This window comes from Littorina saxatilis, linkage group LG17 (genome assembly GCF_037325665.1).
Source record: "Littorina saxatilis isolate snail1 linkage group LG17, US_GU_Lsax_2.0, whole genome shotgun sequence".
Lineage (NCBI taxonomy): Eukaryota > Metazoa > Mollusca > Gastropoda > Littorinimorpha > Littorinidae > Littorina > Littorina saxatilis.
In genome coordinates this window covers 1490088-1510758 of record NC_090261.1, presented here as the reverse complement: position 1 = coordinate 1510758, position 20671 = coordinate 1490088, and the positions used below count along the sequence as shown (strand labels likewise).

At 42.0% G+C, this 20671-nt stretch overlaps 1 protein-coding gene across 3 annotated transcripts in view; it reads left to right on the top strand.

Annotated features, from left to right (window-relative positions):
• The window catches only part of LOC138952670 (uncharacterized), a 28164-nt gene extending 7558 nt beyond the window's left edge, over positions 1–20606 (top strand). For 2 of the 3 annotated variants that reach the window (XM_070324369.1, XM_070324371.1), the window contains exons 2-3: positions 16896–17182; positions 18531–20606. In XM_070324369.1, the coding sequence (XP_070180470.1) occupies positions 16896–17182; positions 18531–19037 (794 nt within the window). In that variant the 3' untranslated portion in view covers positions 19038–20606. Of the gene's footprint in view, positions 1–2129; positions 2672–16895; positions 17183–18530 lie in introns of those variants that run through there. The other variant, XM_070324370.1, reaches the window with a different exon arrangement.
• The last annotated feature ends 65 nt before the right edge of the window (positions 20607–20671 follow it).

Here is a 20671-nt window from a genome sequence, read left to right as displayed (position 1 = left end):
CAATGGATGCATGTAGAGTACAAAAAAGGTGAAATAAATTTTATAGCAATTTGTTCACACAGGAGGTGAAATCTGATAAAATCTGCCTAGCCTATTGTGACGTTCACCTGGCGTGCTTTGTAGGAGGGGAGGTGGGACGGTCACACAGGTACAAGTTAAGTACAACAGTATGCCGTGTTTGTGGCTGGTACCGTTTATAGCGGATAAGAAGGACAAAGTATTTTACTGATGCCGTTCATTTCAGTCCATTTTAACATGCTGTGCCAAAAGTAAAGAAGTGTTGTTTGACTTAATGGAACAATCTTCAATTTAAAGTTGGTACAGATAAGAGAACACCATCGGTGAAAGGAAGAATAAATAAATAACAATAATGGATGGCTTACCTCAGTATATCTCGTGAAAACCGTAGCACACTACTTTCTTGTATCAACAAGGCAATCCCAGTACGTGTCAACTTTCAACTAAAAACCAAACCGTGTCATTCTGATTGTATACATCACAAGTCAAATATCACCTCAGCAAATTCACCTGTTAACTGTTCTTCGTTTGGTCTATTGTCGTTTGGTCTATATTCGTTCCACGCTCTCCGCGGCGACGGGGTCAGAGTCGCGGACACAGAATGGACTAGTTTTCCGCCCAGGTGTGATCCTTATGTAGGGGTAAGCAATACTAACTATTCTGTTTTTTCATTGTGGGTCGACATCCCGAGAAACCTATGATGGCATGCGAGTTTTTAACTTAGAAATATCCTGTTCTTGCTCATTTCTGTGGGAGCTACTCGCACCGCAAGATTTCGCGAATGAAAATGAAATGTAGAAGGAACGATGGATCAAAGCAATCACCTGTGTTCCCTAGCATTATGTAGCATTATGTAGCATTATGTAGCATTAACGCCGTTTCTTGTTCCTCTACGAACAAAACAAAACACATTTTGTTAAATTGCATTTCTACAGTGACATGCTCTGAACATTGTCAGTCAAACTGTCAGCTCATATGTTGGTGATCAGCAACACGTTGGGTAGTTTTATGTCATAACTGTGTTGATCATATGTTGGTGATAAGAAACACTTGTTGGTAGTTTTATGTCATAACTGTGTTGATCATATGTTGGTGATAAGAAACACTTGTTGGTAGTTTTATGCCATAACTGTGTTGATCATATGTTGGTGATAAGAAACACTTGTTGGTAGTTTTATGTCATAACTGTGTTGATCATATGTTGGTGATCAGCAACACTTTTTGGTAGTTTTATGTCATAACTGTGTTGATCGAGGCGTATGCTTGCTCATAAACAAAATCTTACATTTGAGGGTTCACCGGTTGAGTTGAGGTTTAGACATCCTGTGGTTGTCTGGCATGGCGTGTGTTGGCGTGACCAGTACAACAGGCGACCACTTGCACGTCACAAAAGCAAGGAACAAACAATTGAAAGCAAACCTACAGTTAGACAGGGGTGGTTTGATATTTGGTCAGTTGCTGACTTGCCGCTTTTGATTCGTTACGGGGTATTTACAGCGACACGCATTGTCTCTCTGTCATTTCTGTTCTTTAAAGTCAATGTCCTCCCGGAACCATTTGGCCATACGACATGTGCATGGTTATTCGCGATAACTTTCCTTGACCTTTCCTTTTTGTACTTATATACTCCAACACACACACACACCCCCCCTCCAATCTCTTTTCATCTGGGCAATATCCTACTGGCAGAACATTGTTGTTGGCACGGTTTACTGATATTTTTCGCGATCCTGTGCTCAGTTGTGCCATTGAACAAACATAAACTGAAACGCTCCCTGGATTTGTTGTTGCCCATGTCACGTTCAACTTTATTAATATCTTTAAAGTACATGTCTGTGAGTTTCCTCTAAAATGCATTTGTGTTTATCTTACATGCCAGTTCAGAAAGTGCATAGGATTTGCATTAAATAATGCTGGCAGTGGTGGTGCATATAGCACGACTAAAAGAAATTCTCAGTGTGATTAAAACAGGTCAGTGTGACTTGCACTGTCGATGAATGTATACCGGAGCTCATCTTGTGTTAAAGCGTTAGCTGTGTGACATGGTGCACCAAGGCCTCTGAGTAAGTCGACCAAAAGGCAGCATGCAGTGCCAGAGAGGAAAATAGTGCAGTGCAGGTTGTCTTTTCAATGTGGATTTGTTTGAAGGTTTAGTCTGCAGAAGTGAAGGCAAAGAGAGATAGTGAGGAGCACACCAAGCACAGTTGTGCCATGCCACAGACAGCATTGAAGGCGGCGTCAATATGGCTTTTCATTTCACTTCAATAAGCTTATAGAGAGTTCACCTTGCGCCACTCTGAGCTGACTGAGATCGATGGTAGAGGTAGGAGCCAGTAGAACAGTGTGAGGGCCCGAGGTGCCACACTCTCCTCCTTTCAATATCTCGACACGTTGGACTCGACTCGATCTCTTGTGTGTCTGCACTCACTCTGTGTACAGTGACGTCTTTGTCGAGAAGAGGTTTCACTTTGTTCGGAAAAGGTTTTACCTTCGTCACGGCTTGAAGGGGGATACACACGTACTACCTGAGTAGTGTGATTCTGAGAGGGACAATTAAGTCTCGTGTTCTGCTGTCATGCATGTAGTCATCCCGTAAATGTCTGATTTGTGATCGTAGTGCCAACACCTACGGATGCTAAGACTGGTATTGCTGGTAAGCGTTTTCTGAGTCACTGTGTGTGTGTGTGTGTGTGTGTGTGTGTGTGTGTGTAAGTGTGTGTGCTTGCGTGCGTGTTCGCGTGTGTGTGTGTGTGTGTGTGTGCGTGTGCGTGTGTGTGTGTGCGTGTCTATCTGTCTGCCTGTCTGCCTGTGGCTTTGTGCGTATGCGTGCGTGTTTTCCCCGAACATTTCCCCGAACAGACGTCATTTCCTGTTTCTATAATGGAGTTTTGGACATATCGAATTTCAGCTAGTTCCTGGTTGAATTCACACACATTATATCCTTCCTTGCATCACACAGACTGCCGTTTAGCAAGATTTACCATTCGTCACATTTTCCAATTCGTCGGTTTTTACATTTAGTCAAGTTTTGACTAAATGTTTTAACATAGAGGGGGAATCGAGACGAGGGTCGTGGTGTATGTGTGTGTGTGTGTGTGTGTGTGTCTGTCTGTCTGTCTGTCTGTCTGTGCGTGTGTGTGTGTAGAGCGATTCAGACCAAACTACTGGACCGATCTTTATGAAATTTGACATGAGCGTTCCTGGGAATGATATCCCCGGACGTTTTTTTCTTTTTTTGGATAAATACCTTTGATGACGTCATATCCGGCTTTTTGTAAAGGTTGAGGCAGCACTGTCACACCCTCATTTTTCAATCAAATTGATTGAAATTTTTATAAAGCAATCTTCGACGTCACGAAGGCCGGACTTTGGTATTGCATTTCAGCTTGGTGGCTTAAAAATTAATTAATGACTTTGGTCATTAAAAATCTGAAAATTGTAATATATATTTTTTATATATATATAAAACGATCCAAATTTACGTTCATCTTATTCTACATCATTTCCTGATTCCAAAAACATATAAATATGTTATATTTGGATTATAAACAAGCTCTGAAAATTAAAAATATAAAAATTATGATCAAAATTAAATCTCCGAAATCGATTTAAAAACAATTTCATCTTATTCCTTGTCGGTTCCTGATTCCAAAAACATATAGATATGATATGTTTGGATTAAAAACACGCTCAGAAAGTTAAAACGAAGAGAGGTACAGAAAAGCGTGCTATGCAGCACAGCGAAACCATTACCGCGCTGAACAGGCTCGTCAGTTTCACTCCGTTATGCACAAGCGGCGGACTACGGTCATTGTCAAAAAATGCAGTGCGTTCAGTTTCATTCTGTGAGTTCCACAGCTTGACTAAATGTAGTAATTTCGCCTTACGCGACTTGTTTATTGTCGTTTCTATAATTATCATGCAGTTCTAAAGCTGCTCTGTGTCAGCAATTAGATTTAGCAATGAATAAAACACTGGATCTGTCAACAATTATATTCTGTCATTTCATCGTGCCTAATGTGTATGCTTTTTGTAAATCGTCTGAGTAAGAACAGAACATCGTCATGGATTGCAAGTGTGTGTGGTGTCAAGAGGCGGGGTCGAGAAGAATTTACCCCTGGACGCTAAACGTTTGGTCGGCGCTACCGTATGATTATTATTTTATTATAAATAATTGCAAATAATGTGGTAATTTTTTTGTCAGTATCTGTTTATTTGTTCATTTTCTTTTATTCATTTTCAGACATTTGTTTTATTTGTTGTTCTTGTTCGCCTTTGTTTGAGGCGTGTGCGACGCAAGTTCAATTTTAACAAGTCGCGTAAGGCGAAAATACTACATTTAGTCAAGCTGTCGAACTCACAGAATGAAACTGAACGCAATGCAATTTTTCAGCAAGACCGTATACTCGTAGCATCGTCAGTCCACCGCTCGTGGCAAAGGCAGTGAAATTGACAAGAAGAGCGGGGTAGTAGTTGCGCTGAGAAGGATAGCACGTTTTTCTGTACCTCTCTTCGTTTTAACTTTCTGAGCGTGTTTTTAATCCAAACATATCGTATCTATATGTTTTTGGAATCAGGAACCGACAAGGAATAAGATGAAAGTGTTTTTAAATTGATTTCGAAAATTTAATTTTGATCATAATTTTTATATTTTTAATTTTCAGAGCTTGTTTTTAATCCAAATATAACATATTTATATGTTTTTGGAATCAGAAAATGATGGAGAATAAGATGAACGTAAATTTGGATCGTTTTATAAAACAAAGTGTTTTTTTTACAATTTTCAGATTTTTAATGACCAAAGTCATTAATTAATTTTTAAGCCACCAAGCTGAATGTCCGGGCTTTGTCGAAGATTGCTTTATAAAAATTTCAATCAATTTGATTGAAAAATGAGGGTGTGACAGTGCCGCCTCAACTTTTACAAAAAGCCGGATATGACGTCATCAAAGGTATTTATCGAAAAAAAGAAAAAAACGTCCGGGGATATCATTCCCAGGAACTCTCATGTAAAATTTCATAAAGATCGGTCCAGTAGTTTGGTCTGAATCGCTCTACACACACACACACACACACACACACACACACACACACACACACACACACACACACACACACACACACATACACCACGACCCTCGTCTCGATTCCCCCTCTATGTTAAAACATTTAGTCAAAACTTGACTAAATGTAAAAAGCCGAAAGCCCCCATAAAAAAAGGAAAAAGAAAAATGACAGTGACTCTTAATGTTCTCTCCTTTTTATAATGCCACTTGGAATGCTTTTCATGCATTCTGTTTGGCTTCTACACAAAACAAACGAGCAAATGTGGGTGCTATTTGTGGCAGAGGAAGAAGCCATTACGGTCTCCGCACCACAGCCTGCATGTTACGTTTTCACCTGTAGGAAACACAATCACGGCACTCGGGACACAACTCGGGACGTGATCAGGGAATTTCTTCCCATGAATAATTGATCGATGTTTAAGCGATTGGAGCGGGCGGCTTTTAGTAGCCTACGTTACACGCACGCCGTGGATTTGTTCAGTTTGGCTCCAATGACGCGCAACCCGCATCTCTCAAAACAGCAACGTAGCCAAAATAAAACGCACTGTTTGTATAATGTATACTGGGAATATTTACTTGCACCAACCCATTGTGACATTCAAGTGTCGATGTTGATTTTCTCCTTTGTCTCTCCAATAAGTGGACACCTCGCTTGAAAAAAATCTTCTTTTGTCACTTTCATTATTATTTCTTCTAATGTGCCTGTCAAGACACCCCTCGTGCAATATTCCAACACTCTTGGCTGGTCCCAATTTATTTATTTGGGAGATTTATATAGCGCTTGACGTTCTCTAAGCGCTTTACATATTAATTTCTGCCGTGTGAGATGAAATTTTTTACACATTATATCACGCATTCACATCGGCCAGTAAATCTCAAGTCATTACGGCGAATATTTACTTTTCACGGCCTATTATTCCAAGTCACACAGGTATTTGGTGGACATTTTTTATCTATGCCTATACAATTTTACCAGGAAAGACCCTTTTGTCAATCGTGGGATCTTTAACGTGCACACCCCAATGTAGTGTACACGATTGGACCTCGGATTTTCGTCTCATCCGAAAGACTAGCACTTGAACCCACCACCTAGGTTAGGAAAGGGGGAAGAAAATTGCTTACGCCCCGACCCAGGGTCGAACTCGCAACCTCTCGCTTCCGAGGCAAGTGCACTTACCACTCGGCCACCCTTTTCCTTTGGTATCCTTTTACCGCAGGTACCACTTTACATTCAGTTCTTCTTCTTCTGCGTTTGTGGGCTGAAACTCCCACGTACACTCGTGTTTTTGCACGAGTGGAATTTTACGTGTATGACCGTTTTTACCCCGCCATTTAGGCAGCCATACGCCGCTTTCGGAGGAAGCATGCTGGGTATTTTCGTGTTTCTATAACCCACCGAACTCTGACATGGATTACAAGATCTTTTTCGTGCGCACTTGGTCTTGTGCTTGCGTGTTCACACGGGGGTGTTCGGACACCGAGGAGAGTCTGCACACAAAGCCGGTTGACTCTGAGAAATAAATCTCTCGCCGAACGTGGGGACGAACTCACGCTGACAGCGGCCAACTGGATACAAATCCAGCGCGCTACCGACTGAGCCGGCTACATCCCCGCCTACATTCAGTAACACCGCCGTTTCAAACACTCTGCAACACATGTAACCAAATAAAACATGTGTCCTTTTAAAATACAGCTTTGGGCCCTGTTGATTTTAATCAACCAATTTTCTTGTTCACTTTGCACTCCAATGACGTGCAACCCGCATCTCTCAAAACAGCACCGTAGCGAAAATAGAACGCACTGTTTGTATAATGTATACTGCGACAATTGACCTGCACCGATCACTTGTGAAATTCAAGTGTCGATGTTAATTTTTCCCTTTGTCTTTTCATTTGTTTCTTTTTTCTCTTTTTCTTTTGTTTCTATAAGTAGTGTGTATATGTGTGGGTGAGTGAGTGAGTGTGTGTGTGTGTGTGTGTGTGTGTGTGTGTGTGTGTGTGTGTGTGTGTGTGTGTGTGTGTGTGTGTGTTTTCTCCAACTGAGGAGTTAATAGCTTCAGTGAGGGTGAAATTGAATTGGTCAGTTTGGTACGGTTCTTTTTCATCCTTCGTTTCTTTTCTTTTTTTTCTCTCCAGGCGTCAGTATGCTTTAAATATTGCTTTGATGTTTAGATATTACCAGCACATCATCGCTCCCATTAGTAGTGAGCACAGCCATCCCTCTCCCCGCCCCCCCCCCCCCTCACTCTCTCTCTCTCTCTCTCTCTCTCTCTCTCTCTCTCTCTCTCTCTCGTCCTCTATGTCTTTGTCTGTCTGTCTCTCTGCCTGTCTGTCTGCCTGTCTGTCTGTCTGTCTGTCTCTCTCTCTCTCTCTCTCTCTCTCTCTCTCTCATTTTGCCTTGCAAAGCTTGATCGTTTGCTGAAGGAAGTAGATTGTTTGAAGGTAGCAGCATGTACAGGCTTGACCAATAAAGACTCAGCACGTGACACACAGCCATACCTCTTCATCACTGTCATATAGTGTTTATACTGCCATCGGAAGCTGGGGCCAGACATGCTGCATGGCCCAACTTATCACCATGACAGCAGCCATTGAGGGACTGTGTTCTGAAGGGAAACATGTATAACAGCCATCATCAATCACTAACCACAAGCCCAGATTAAGGCCGATATTGTACTGCGGCTTACAGATCAGTGATTGATATTAATTGGCCGCTCTCGGACACTTCAATCAGCTCTTCGAGTGACCTTGGCACAATGCGATTAATGGCTTCAATATTTCTGCGGTCTTTTGCATGTGTAAATATTGTCCAGTATTTGGAGTTTTCGTCTATTGCATTCAGTTATGTGTCCCTTATCTCACTCTGTCACCCAAATCCATCCCTCCGCGCTCATACCAATTAATTCATAATTATTCTTCGTCAGAAACATTCTGCTCCCTCGCCTTCATAACCTCATGTATCGATGTTTGTTTTTATATTTAGTCAAGTTTTGACTAAATATTTTAACATCGAGGGGGAATCGAAACGAGGGTCGTGGTGTATGTGTGTCTGTCTGTGCGTGTGTGTGTGTGTGTGTGTGTGTGTGTGTAGAGCGATTCAGACTAAACTACTGGACCGATCTTTATGAAATTTGACATGAGAGTTCCTGGGTATGAAATCCCCGAACGTTTTTTTCATTTTTTTGATAAATGTCTTTGATGACGTCATATCCGGCTTTTCGTGAAAGTTGAGGCGGCACTGTCACGCCCTCATTTTTCAACCAAATTGATTGAAATTTTGGTCAAGTAATCTTCGACGAAGCCCGGACTTCGGTATTGCATTTCAGCTTGGTGGCTTAAAAATTAATTAATGACTTTGGTCATTAAAAATCTGAAAATTGTAAAAAAAAATAAAAATTTATAAAACGATCCAAATTTACGTTTATCTTATTCTCCATCATTTGCTGATTCCAAAAACATATAAATATGTTATATTCGGATTAAAAACAAGCTCTGAAAATTAAATATATAAACATTATTATCAAAATTAAAGTGTCCAAATCAATTTAAAAACACTTTCATCTTATTCCATGTCGGTTCCTGATTCCAAAAACATATAGATATGATATGTTTGGATTAAAAACACGCTCAGAAAGTTAAAACAAAGAGAGGTACAGAAAAGCGTGCTATCCTTCTTAGCGCAACTACTACCCCGCTCTTCTTGTCAATTTCACTGCCTATGCCGTGAGCGGTGGACTACGAGTATACGGTCTTGCTGCGTTGCATTGCGTTCAGTTTCATTCTGTGAGTTCGACAGCTACTTGACTAAATATTGTATTTTCGCCTTACGCGACTTGTTTCATTTGACATTGGAAACATTTGTCGCCCATCTGTTTCGGAGTTTTACTTTGTAAAACAAAATCCAACGATAATATTATTGCAATTTTGAGGGTGTTCCACCGTAGATTTCTTCTACATGAAACAGGTTACATGTGATGGGTAATGTCAAAAGCTTCAGAAAAGCCTTCATGTATGTAAACCAATGAATTGTATGCACGGAACAGTAGTTGTAGTGTAGGCCCTACTCATTATTGTGATTCAAACCAGTGCATCTTGGTGCCCCCACCCCTCTATTTCCCACCCACCCTAACAAGCCCCGACTGCTCTGTTCCCCGGTTTTAAGCAATATCCAGCGTGGCCAATATCTAACGATCTGACGATACGATTGATTGATGGATTGATTGATTGATTATTGATCTCTCGACTTTGATCCGTGGTGCTACCTTTCGCATTGCTTCGTTACAAAGTGAAGGTTGTTGTCGGGGTTCGTGGTGCAGGCACTTGAAGGAGGTCATTTGTGTGGCGTAGTTTACCTGTTGGGTCCTTCTTACTCTGCTATAGTCGGCATGTCCGTGCGGATACCTTGCTCAGTTTGTTGGCGGTGATGTGGACTTTGTTGTAGTTTGATCAACTTGGATGCCAGTGGGGTGGTTTTTTGTGTACGTTTGTTTTTGGTTTTTGTTGTTTTGAACTGGAAAGAATGGTGTAGGTTTATATTTATTGGAAAATAGTGTGAACCGCCTGTGTTTTGTTGTCATGAGTGGAGAGAAGAGAGCGAGGTGTGTGTTATCTGGCGCCTAGCACACGTAAGGCAGGCCGAGTGTCGCTGTGCAGATAGGGCGTGACTGATTGAAAAGTCAGCACAAAGACTTGAAAGTCACTCGCCACAATACTACCGCAATTTGATCCCGCCAAAATCTGCTGCTCAGTCACTCGGGGACACTTGAGCGCTTTGTGCCAGAGGAAGATAGCGATCATCTGTATTCCTTGGTCTTATAACGCCTTCTGGCACGCAGAGCACAGTGTGGGTGACTCTGTGGTAGGTCTTAACTCAATTACACAACGTTTCGCAGATGTGTTTGTGACACAACGTAAAAGGGAGAGCGAGAGAGGAAGGTCTGGTGTACTTGGTCACGGTAGAGGACGCTTCATTTCACCCATCACCTTCCTCCCCCGACACTCAACCCCCGTCACCGACGTCGCCGCGATGACTTCTTCCTGCTTGGTTTACATACTGGTAACTACTTTCAACATGCTGAAATACTTTTTCTTGAAAATCTGAAAACATTATTTGGTTTTGAATAAAGGTTCATCTCAAAGATATGCTGGTAATGACTCAGAGGAGAAATGCCATCCGTAAATGTCCTAACGTAGGAAAACTTGTACATTCAGCATCTGAGCATGTCCGCAAGTACGCGTACAGTACGCCGTGAACATGCCATTCTGATAGAACCTCCAGCTAGGAAAACATAAATCGGGGTTATTTCTTAGGCCAAACAAAAATATATGTTGGATTAGGGTAACGTGACCAAAAAAGATAGGGTCGGTAGATTGGCTTTTTAAAAAAAAAAAAGTTTTTTAATTGAGTCGATTTTAAAGGAGGTTACTTCCCTTTGTCTCGGTATGGTTCGCAAAATGTGCCAAAAGTTGGTGGTCTTTTGTAGAAATGAAAAAAAGTTTTAGGGTCGGCGGGAAAAAATAGGGTAGGTCGGGTTACCCTATACCAACATTTGTGTTGTTGTTGGCCTTATCAAATCATTCCAACAATTGAAAATCGTAGAAAGCATGACCACGTATGAGATCTCTTTCTTCTTTTGGGTCAATGCCGGCTTTGCATTGTTATGTTGCTTTATGACTGATGACATACTAACCTGCAGGTAAAGACAGCATTGTTATGTTGCTTCAAGTTTATGACTGATGACATACTAACCTGCAGGTAAAGACAGCATTGTTATGTTGCTTTATGACTGATGACATACTAACCTGCAGGTAAAGACAGCATTGTTATGTTGCTTTATGACTGATGACATACTAACCTGCAGGTAAAGACAGCATTGTTATGTTGCTTTATGACTGATGACATACTAACCTGCAGGTAAAGACAGCATTGTTATGTTGCTTTATGACTGATGACATACTAACCTGCAGGTAAAGACAGCATTCCTCTATTCTATATTCGCAGTATTTACACTTGCAACAAGAAATAATAATAACAATAATAATAGAATAATAATAGAACATTTATATAGCGGTTCTCCACAGCTATTGTATGCATAACGAATAAACCAAAGCGTGCAGTCAGCAAGTTTGCTGTGGTTTTCAAATCTAAGCTTTAATATCATTAATAAAAATAAAAAAGGAACAGAAATAGTACAGAGTTCATTTATCGGTGAGTGTCTTTATGCAAAACACGGCAGTGCACAGTGAAGAGGAGCCCATTCCCTGCAGCTATGTGTGATCTAAGCTGTACTTGACCCCTAGCTCTGGTTGCCGTGGTGGCTCAGCGCTTCAAGCCAGCCTTGCTTCCCTGTCACCACCATAGCCACAGGGACCCTTCACTGACAACATACGTAGGGCTATACGCTCACACGTTATGAAATCCTGTTTTTCCAAAAAAAATTCATCGGATGAGTTTAAGAATATGCATTTCTTTCTTGTTCTTGTATTTTTGTTTTGTTTTTTCATGTACCCCCTTGGGGTTTCTTGAATAAATTATTTGCCTTGTCTTGATTGCTATCTTTGCGTAGCAGTGGAATATCTTTGATATATAGACGCTCAAGTCAGTCGCGGCGCTGATTGCTTTCTGGTCTTGTTGCATCGTAAACGCCACTGCAAATATGAAGCTACCTGATGGAGTTCATGGAGGAATATAAAGTAATAATCTTTCTCTGTTTGAAAGGAGGAACCCACATTGAACAACACTGAAGAGCAAAGATATTGTTATTTTAAATCGCTTTGTTGAGGCCTTGTTTTGGGACAACGTGTCAGAAGGCTGCACGCGGCAGTAGCTCACTGCTGCTTTGACGTTTACTGAGTAAGAGCGTTGCTGGATTGCAATATTATTACATTGGACAATGGAACCTCAACCCCATCCCTATCCCTCCCATTATATTGGTATTACATTCAAATGTTAAAAATCTACAAACGGGGAAAGTGAGTAATTCGGTTCAGAAATATGCAAGCAAATCACAGTCCCTTCCACCTATTCGGTTGTTGATGTTGTATCAGTAAGTACAGAGAGTCAGGTCATTGACGGGACGACGTGGCTCATTTCTTCTACAGATTTATGTTAATTATAGAGGATATTCAGTGATCGTGCCAGTTTTGTTGTTTTGTTGTAAAGCGTTATCAAACAAAAGGCAAGAGCCATACATCGATTAATTTCCGGTCTTTTGGTCACAGCACCGGTCAAACTAGGTTGCAAAGACAAACCAATCGCGTTATTTTGATACAAACAACTCAAGCAATCGAAACTGGGAAATGACCCGTCCATGATTTTGTTCCGGCATTTTTACACAAAACCCAATAGAATACCGAGAGTTTTCGGTTAATGTTAACATCGGCTGTCACATTTTATTCACAGCTTTCAGAATGGTTGGTATCCTCTTGTATCAGTGTAACATCTCAGCACCCACCCCTTCCCCCCCCCCCCCCCCCCCCCAATCAACTAAGCAAACAAAAAATTTAACAAACAAGGGTGGTAAATTACGCATTACATTTGGCAAAAATAACCCATACATTAAATAAAAACCTGCTGTTTTTACCGATTCAAAGATGCATATTTTGCGCTGAAGCTCGATATAGCGTCTTTGTCACGTGATATCGATAAGTGACGTAAATCCCTGCCGTAAAACCTCTGGACATCAGGGAAATCAATGGAGATTCGCCAAACCAGGCTGAGTTTCTGCCCGAGAACCAGGAACAAGGACACTTGTGGCATCAACCCGAATTAATCCGCAGCCACCTGATTGGTCATGAGGACCCTTGCCCACTGACGTCAGTGGTGATGTCATAACTACGATGACGCTTATCCGCTTATAGGCATCTAGCTGCGTCTGGCATACTGAGCCGAGGGACGTCATCTTCGTTATCACCCTGCAGTACGCTGTGGATGTCCGGAAGTACGAATCTAATTTTGACTGTTAGTTTGGTTTTTTGTGCGTGACTCTCTTTACTGATCAGAGCTGTGAACGGATGCAGTGCGTCCGAGTCAGTAATGTTTGTGAAACGCAGTTGCCGCTCTTACCTCAGAATGTTGTATTCTTGTCTTGATATATAAGTAGCTTGTAAGTGTAGCCCAGACACAAACAGACCTTTGTGTATTGGTAAATGAGGATTTGTTTTCAAGACGGATACCTTAGGGCTGTTCTGTGTGTGTTGGTAAATGAGGATTTGTTTTCAAGACGGATACCTTAGGGCTGTTCTGTGTCTGAGCCTCCAGTCTTCTTGTCGAACGTGTTTAAATAAGAAGGCAGTGACAATCAATCAAAAAGCAAGACCGTGTTGGTATATTTGCCACAAAAATATTCGTTCAAATTTGTTTTGGACAAACATTGGCTTTGTATGCTTTTGCCTCCAGAAATACTTTGTCCAAAATGGTTCCAAAAAGATGCACACTGATGTTTTAGGAGGACGTTGTTCCCAATGTTTTGTATGCAGCTCTGAATGTCTTCTTGGAAGGCTCTTGTGTTAATGAATGGTATACAACTGTGGCTAATATTTACTCGTGATTGACATACGTCAGGTGGTGTTCTCAACAATAGAGTAGGTTGTGTGTTCAGGTTCGTGGAAATAGTAACGATGCTGAACGTTCTGACAAGTTATTGATTTATTTTATATTTACTTTTTCGTCAAACACCTCTGGGTCTGGTTTTTGTGTTCTGTCATACAAGAGAGGATGAGCTAGAATTTGTGATAGAGACTCACATTCCAGTGAATTGACAGAACTCAGACTGTCCGAACTGTCGATAGAAACTTCATTCCCATACTAAATACAACGCTGCTACTGCAAACACGTTTGCATAATGGGTGAGTTGTGCCTTTCCAATGTCATAATCACAATTGTTATTTACCCGGAGAAGGCTTCCGCTTTTACATGTATTGCCGCAGACTGCAAATCAAGATGTTATGGTGCCCGTGTGTGTGTGTGTGTGTGTGTGTGTGTGTGTGTGTGTGTTAAGAGCAATTACCGGAAAGATACTTGACAGATACGTTAGAAACTACATATGAATTATTCCAGATAATATCCCCACACAAAAGGTTTTTTTTTTTTTACAATTTGTTTTATTAACGCTTTTGATGACGTTTTATCCGGCTTTACAATAATGAGGCGGCACTTTGTCGACCTCAGTTTTCAATTGAATGCATAGACATTTTGACAACGCAATTGTGGCCCCTGTCGGGACTATGGGATTACATTTTGGCTTGATTTGCTTTGATGTTTACTGCAAATCCCTTCAGCCCAGTGTTAATACATTTTGGCTTGATTTGCTTTGATGTTTACTGCAAATCCCCTCAGCCCAGTGTTAATACATTTTGGCTTGATTTGCTTTGATGTTTACTGCAAATCCCTTCAGCCCAGTGTTAATACATTTTGGAACGGTTGGTTTATTTCAAATGCATGTTGTATGGAGGATGGGCTAATGTTAAATCTCACAACTTATAGATTCGATTCGGTTGGTGCCTCTGCTTTGAGGTTTCTTGAATTTGGAAAGTGTAAACGTTCACAGTACTTCGATTCCCTACGCCCCCCCCCCCCCCCCCCCCGCTCAGCTGCCTATAGTATGGAGCAAATAAGCCATTCGTATTCCTACTCTCTCTGCCTGGCTGTCTATACCCCTCAGTAGCTCTCTGTCCCTCTCTCTGCCTGTCTGTCTGACAGGTGCTTTCTTGTTCTTTTCCATGTCGTTCCTTGTCCGGCTCTTCTTCCTTCTTCTCGGTAACCAAGTTTTGTTCCCTTTGACATTGGCTCTAGGATTTAATCGCTGCAAAAGACTGCGGTAGACGGTTTATTGCCGTGATAAATCTGTGCTGGCAGCAGATGGTGAAAAGAGGCCGGGCTTGTGAGACTGACTCACGAGTCGCTTGACACTGACAGACAGGCTCTTTCTCAGCCATACATCTCATCTTTTCTTTGTCACTAGAAAGAAGACTACGATAAATGCAGACTTACAAAGACTGACGGCTGTGAACATCGTATATTGTAGGCAATATAATCGCTGTTCTGTCAGGCCAAGGGGCGAAAGCCAGCTCTCAAGCTTCTTCTCTCAGGGTTAACAAAGTAACTGAGAAACAATAATGTGTCAAGACCAGGGAATCTCGGAAGAAAGACTTGAAACCCTCACTGATTTAGAGCGGGTAACAAATCACGTTCATTTCAATCCAATGTCGGAACACTCAGCGAGCTATCGGGCCCTGTGCTTACTGGGCCGTTTATTATTCCATTATGCCAAGCTTATTTAAAGCGGTATGTAACCTGCTAAAAGCAAAAACAACAAAATAATTTAATTTAAAAACACAAGAAAAGCCCTTGAACCTTTGAAAGTAGCATAGACAGAAGAGTTATTGACAATCCCTCGGGATTTGTATTCACCGGCCCGTCGCCTATTTTCTGTTGTCTTGGAACAAGATTATCTTGGAAGGACACAATTTTTCCCTCTGAGATCGTTTGCGTAAATACAGTTGTTGTGATGGGGAAAATAAAGCACCAAAAGAAGATTGTTGTCAGTGAGTTCCAGTTCAGTCGTGGCTTGAAATCTGAAGGGGTTCTTTTGTTAGGGCTCCTGTCATCAGTTGACAAACATGACTTTGCTTCATTGGTACAGTTATGTCATGACATGTTCCTACAACTATTCACTAGTTTGTTTGACAGGCAATGAAGAGCAAGAGGGAGAATTGCCCTTTCACAGACAGGGCGGCGACTTACTTAACATGATATGTACATTATTAATAGTATTAAAGTCACTTGCTCCGCATGATTTCACTTGAATGGTGAGACGCTCTTCGTGTTTTTACTGGGTGGTGTCAAAAGGTGTTTTATCGGTTCAATAACAGCTTGAGTGAAAGCGTCTGCTTTGTTGTAAACTTCAGTCAGTGCCAGTTCGCCGTGAAGTGGGGAGTCATCGAACACCCATACACTGGGCTGTGTTACTGCTCGCTTTACGTAGAGACACTCGTTGAACGGAGCTTTATTTTTATGTAGGTACTTAAATCGCGGATAGTCATTGTCATTTGAGAGTTTTGGCACCAGGATTCCTGCCTTCTTCTTTTTCACCTCCAGGCGGAGAGATATAGGAGAGAGAGAGGGGGGGGGGGAGAGAGAGAGAGAGAGAGAGAGAGAGAGACAGACAGACAGACAGACAGACAGACAGACAGACAGACAGACAGACAGACAGAGATTCATTGATTACGTGGGTCTTGTTTTTTCTGCATATTTGGGTGCGCTGACTAGATCGCCAGGGGAAACGTGTGTGCATTGTAAAGTATGTCCTTGAAGTTGTGGTGATATTGAGGTATGCGTATTGTTATGTAAATCGTATGAACAAGTCTACAGCGGTATTGACTGAGCACCAAGAATGCAAAACAGTAAGGTTCTGTGTGTATGTGTGCGTCCAAGTGGATGTGTATCTCACACAGAGAGGATAGAAAGAGAGAGAGAGAGTGATTAAGAGAGAGGGAGAGAGAGAGAAAAGAGAGAGGGAAAGAGAGGGGCGAAGTGGGGGAGGCGAGAAGACTTTTGAATCAATTCCACCTTTAAATATTGTTATGTCGGTATTCTGAGTGAGATTAAGAAGGAAATGCATTATATATAAAATGTGTATGTATGTAGTTGTATTTCCCAGCTGCCCCGCAATCCGAATGAATCGACTTGTTTCCTGAAGCAGCATATATATATGTTACAACTTTTCTTGTAACTATATGATGATGGTTCTTTCAAAGCTCTTCAGTGATGTCGATCTATAATGGTTGTTTCTCTCTGTCTTGCACCTGTCAGAGCGTCAAAAACAGGCACGTGACGTCCGTCTGGGACGCGTGTTGCTGTCAATGAGAAGCATGGACAGATCCAAACACCCAGACTTCAACTGCGGGCCAACCACGGGCCGCAGGGCCAGGCCTCGATCCCCAGCCTACGACCACTACGACACCCATACTCGTCAGCGACAACGACAAAGCGACGCCAACACTGAAGAGATCATTCAGTTTGTGCGAGGCTACCAGCTGGAGAGAGAGACCACCTTCCTGAGACTGCAGAAGAAAGCAGTGTTACCTGGAATTGGGCAGGTGAGTCAGAGCTGTGCTAATGATGTTTAACGTGTCTTCAAGAGCTAGGAATTCTGTGACAAAGGGAAGAGTCTTCATGAAGGCTGACAGAAGTATTATGCACCTTGTGTGAATTCAATCGGTTTCACTGACGTTTTATGTACAGTGAACAAACGTTTCATGGTTGACTGTGCATCCAAGAATGTGCTTATTGCCAATTTGCGCATAGTAATTATTCGGATATATAGGGAACTTTGTACTTTTGCCATAGAAGTGTTCCACAATAAGAGGACCTTATGCAGTGCAGTCTACAAGACCGGAGATTCTCCGAACCTGGAGTTTTATCAGATATTTAATTCAGTTAAATCGTGTTTTTTACATTTAGTCAAGTTTTGACTAAATGTTTTAACATAGAGGGGGAATCGAGATGAGGGTCGTGGTGTATGTGTGTGTGTGTGTGTGTGTGTGTGTGTGTGTGTGTGTGTGTGTGTGTGTCTGTCTGTGTGTGTGTGTAGAGCGATTCAGACTAAACTACTGGACCGATCTTTATGAAATTTGACATGAGAGTTCCTGGGAATGATATCCCCGGATGTTTTTTTCTTTTTTTTGATAAATGTCTTTAATGACGTCATATCCGGCTTTTTGTAAAAGTTGAGGCGGCACTGTCACACCCTCATTTTTCAATCAAATTGATTGACATTTAGGCCAAGCAATCTTCGACGAAGGCCGGACTTCGGTAATGCATTTCAGCATGGTGGCTTAAAAATTAATTAATGACTTTGGTCATTAAAAATCTGAAAATTGTAAAAAATAATTTTTATAAAATCATCCAAATTTACGTTCATCTTATTCTTCATCTTTTTCTGATTCCAAAAACATATAAATATGTTATATTTGGATTAAAAACAAGCTCTGAAAATTAAAAATATAAAAATTATGATTAAAATTAAATTTCCGAAATCGTTTTAAAAACTATTTCATCTTATTCCTTGTCGGTTCCTGATTCCAAAAACATATAGATATGATATGTTTGGATTAAAAACACGCTCAGAAAGTTAAAACGAAGAGAGGTACAGTAAAGCGTGCTATGAAGCACAGCGCAACCGCTACAGCGCCAAACAGGCTCGTCACTTTCACTGCCTTTTGCACTAGCGGCGGACTACGTTCAGTTTCATTCTGTGAGTTCCACAGCTTGACTAAATGTAGTAATTTCGTCTTACGCGACTTGTTTGTGTGTGCCTGTGCATTACAATGTTGATTCGAGGCTGTTTGAGGATATTGTCATATCGTGCATGAATCATCCATTTACGAGTGGCACAAACATAACGCTTGCTTCTCCGAGTGCATTACAATCCGCTTCTTGTTTCAGATGAGCTGTTCCATGGATGACCCTGGTCTCTCCTCCGGCCACTTGGGTCGTCATGACAGTCGCGCGGATGACGGCGATGAAGATGATGATGACGATGAAGATGAGGATGAGGGTCTGGCCGACGAGGACGTGCTGGTGGACAGTGAGGTGGCGGCCATAGACGCTGCTCACAGAGACCCGCTGCGCCACACCTCTCTGGGCCACGACCCTCGCTACGGAGGCCGGGAGGGACACAGGTTTGACCGGTGTCCCAAACCCAGCGCCAGCTACGGACCCCCTGCTTCCAACCACCGGCAAGCTTTTCGCCCATTGGACAATCATGGCCATGCGGGTGGCAGGGCGCATGCAGGGAGAAGTTTAGGGCGGTCGCTGAACCAACTTCCGCCCATAGCGCGTGACGAACTTCCTGATAGACCTAGTGCCCCCTCCCCCTCCCTCACCCCTCCCGGAGAAGATGAGGAGCTGGACTCTGCAGGGGAACCCATCGACTTCATTGATGCTTTTTAGAGTGATGGTGCTTGTTTGACTGGGCTGAGACATGCGTTAGGTTTGACAGACAAATTAACGGCTGGACACATGTTGGTTGCTTCACTTACTGGAAGCAATTGTCACACATTTTACGCGTGTTCAGCTGAGAGCAGCTTTGACGCGTGTCAGGTTACTTTGCTGACTGTGACCAGTTGTTGCATATTTTAAAACTCGTCATGTTTTAATGCGACGTGCTGCAACACATGTTATTTCGCTACATTGAATGTGACAAACTCAGTCCAACATGCAAAGTTACTTTACTGACTGTAACTGCATATTGCACACGATGGCGTGTCAGTTTAAGGGCTGCTTTACCGAGAAGACAAATAAAAGTAAGACCTTTTGACTGTGGCCAAGGTCACATAGTGGCCAAGGTCACATAGTCCGGGGACTGTCTATTTTGTCTGTCATGCCAAATGTTTACTATGCAGCCGGTTCGACATGGTGAGCCGACTGTTGGTTTTTGCAAGGTCGGGTCGCTTCTGTCTGTGATTGCTACACAATGTCTGTGTGCTCAGGGATGTATTGGTTTTCTTGCAAATCTTAAAAATTTGATGTTTGTTGGCAAAAAGCGCTGGGGTGTATAATCGGTAGCAAAATCGGTCAGGAACAATTGACATTTTTATGTCAGCTAACCAACAACAACAATCACACTGAACAGTGCGCACAAGTGCAGACTCACTCACACACACACACCTCCTAACATCACTCTGCTGTGGGGTGCATGGTTGAAAGACAACGACAGACTAAGTCACAATCACAGTACATGTAGTGGGGCGCATGCGGAACAGCATAAACAGAGAATGGTTTCATTGCCGATACCACATCTCTTAAATTGTAAGTGACCGTTGCCATTACCCATATGTAAATGACGTTTCATGTGTTTTGGATGGAATTCATTGCAAGACAGTGTGTGTGCGTGTGAGAGAGACGGAGAGGAAAAGAGAAAGTGTGCGTGTGTGTGTAGTTTTCGACTTTCCAGCCTTAACAGGCTATATTAACACAATGGCAGCAACTCTTTGTTACCGGCATAGTCCCGAATTAATCCAGCGCATGGAATAAGAAAAGGTGTGCCATGGAAATAATGAAATTGGTAGTTTTACTTGAGGGCCGTGGTTTTTACTAATCACAGCGGATCGGAATCAGTTTACAAATCAAGCTGACAAATGGACTAAAAGGTGTACATGTATCAGTCTTGATGATGGTTTTCATGCGGCTTACCCCAATGCAGGTCACGATTGGTATTAACATTTTTTTCCACATGACTGAGAAATGATACAGCTTGACTGAACAGAACAAGATATTTATTAACATACACACAGTAACACTGAATAAACGCTGCTTGTACGACAAAATGGCAATGATTCTTGGAAGAAGAAGAGCAGCATGCTTCATAGTGTTTGTTGAAGTGAATATCTTGACTGTGTTATGATAACAAAATAATATTATGTACTTGATCAATTGTAATGGCAAAATATCTATTGACGTGTTTTGTGCTACTGGTGACACGCCTTTGCATGAAATTAAACTTGGCTGTGCAAAATGTGAGATTGGTGTTGGTTACAGTGACTTGCACACATACATGTGGTGAACTGAACACACACACACGCACG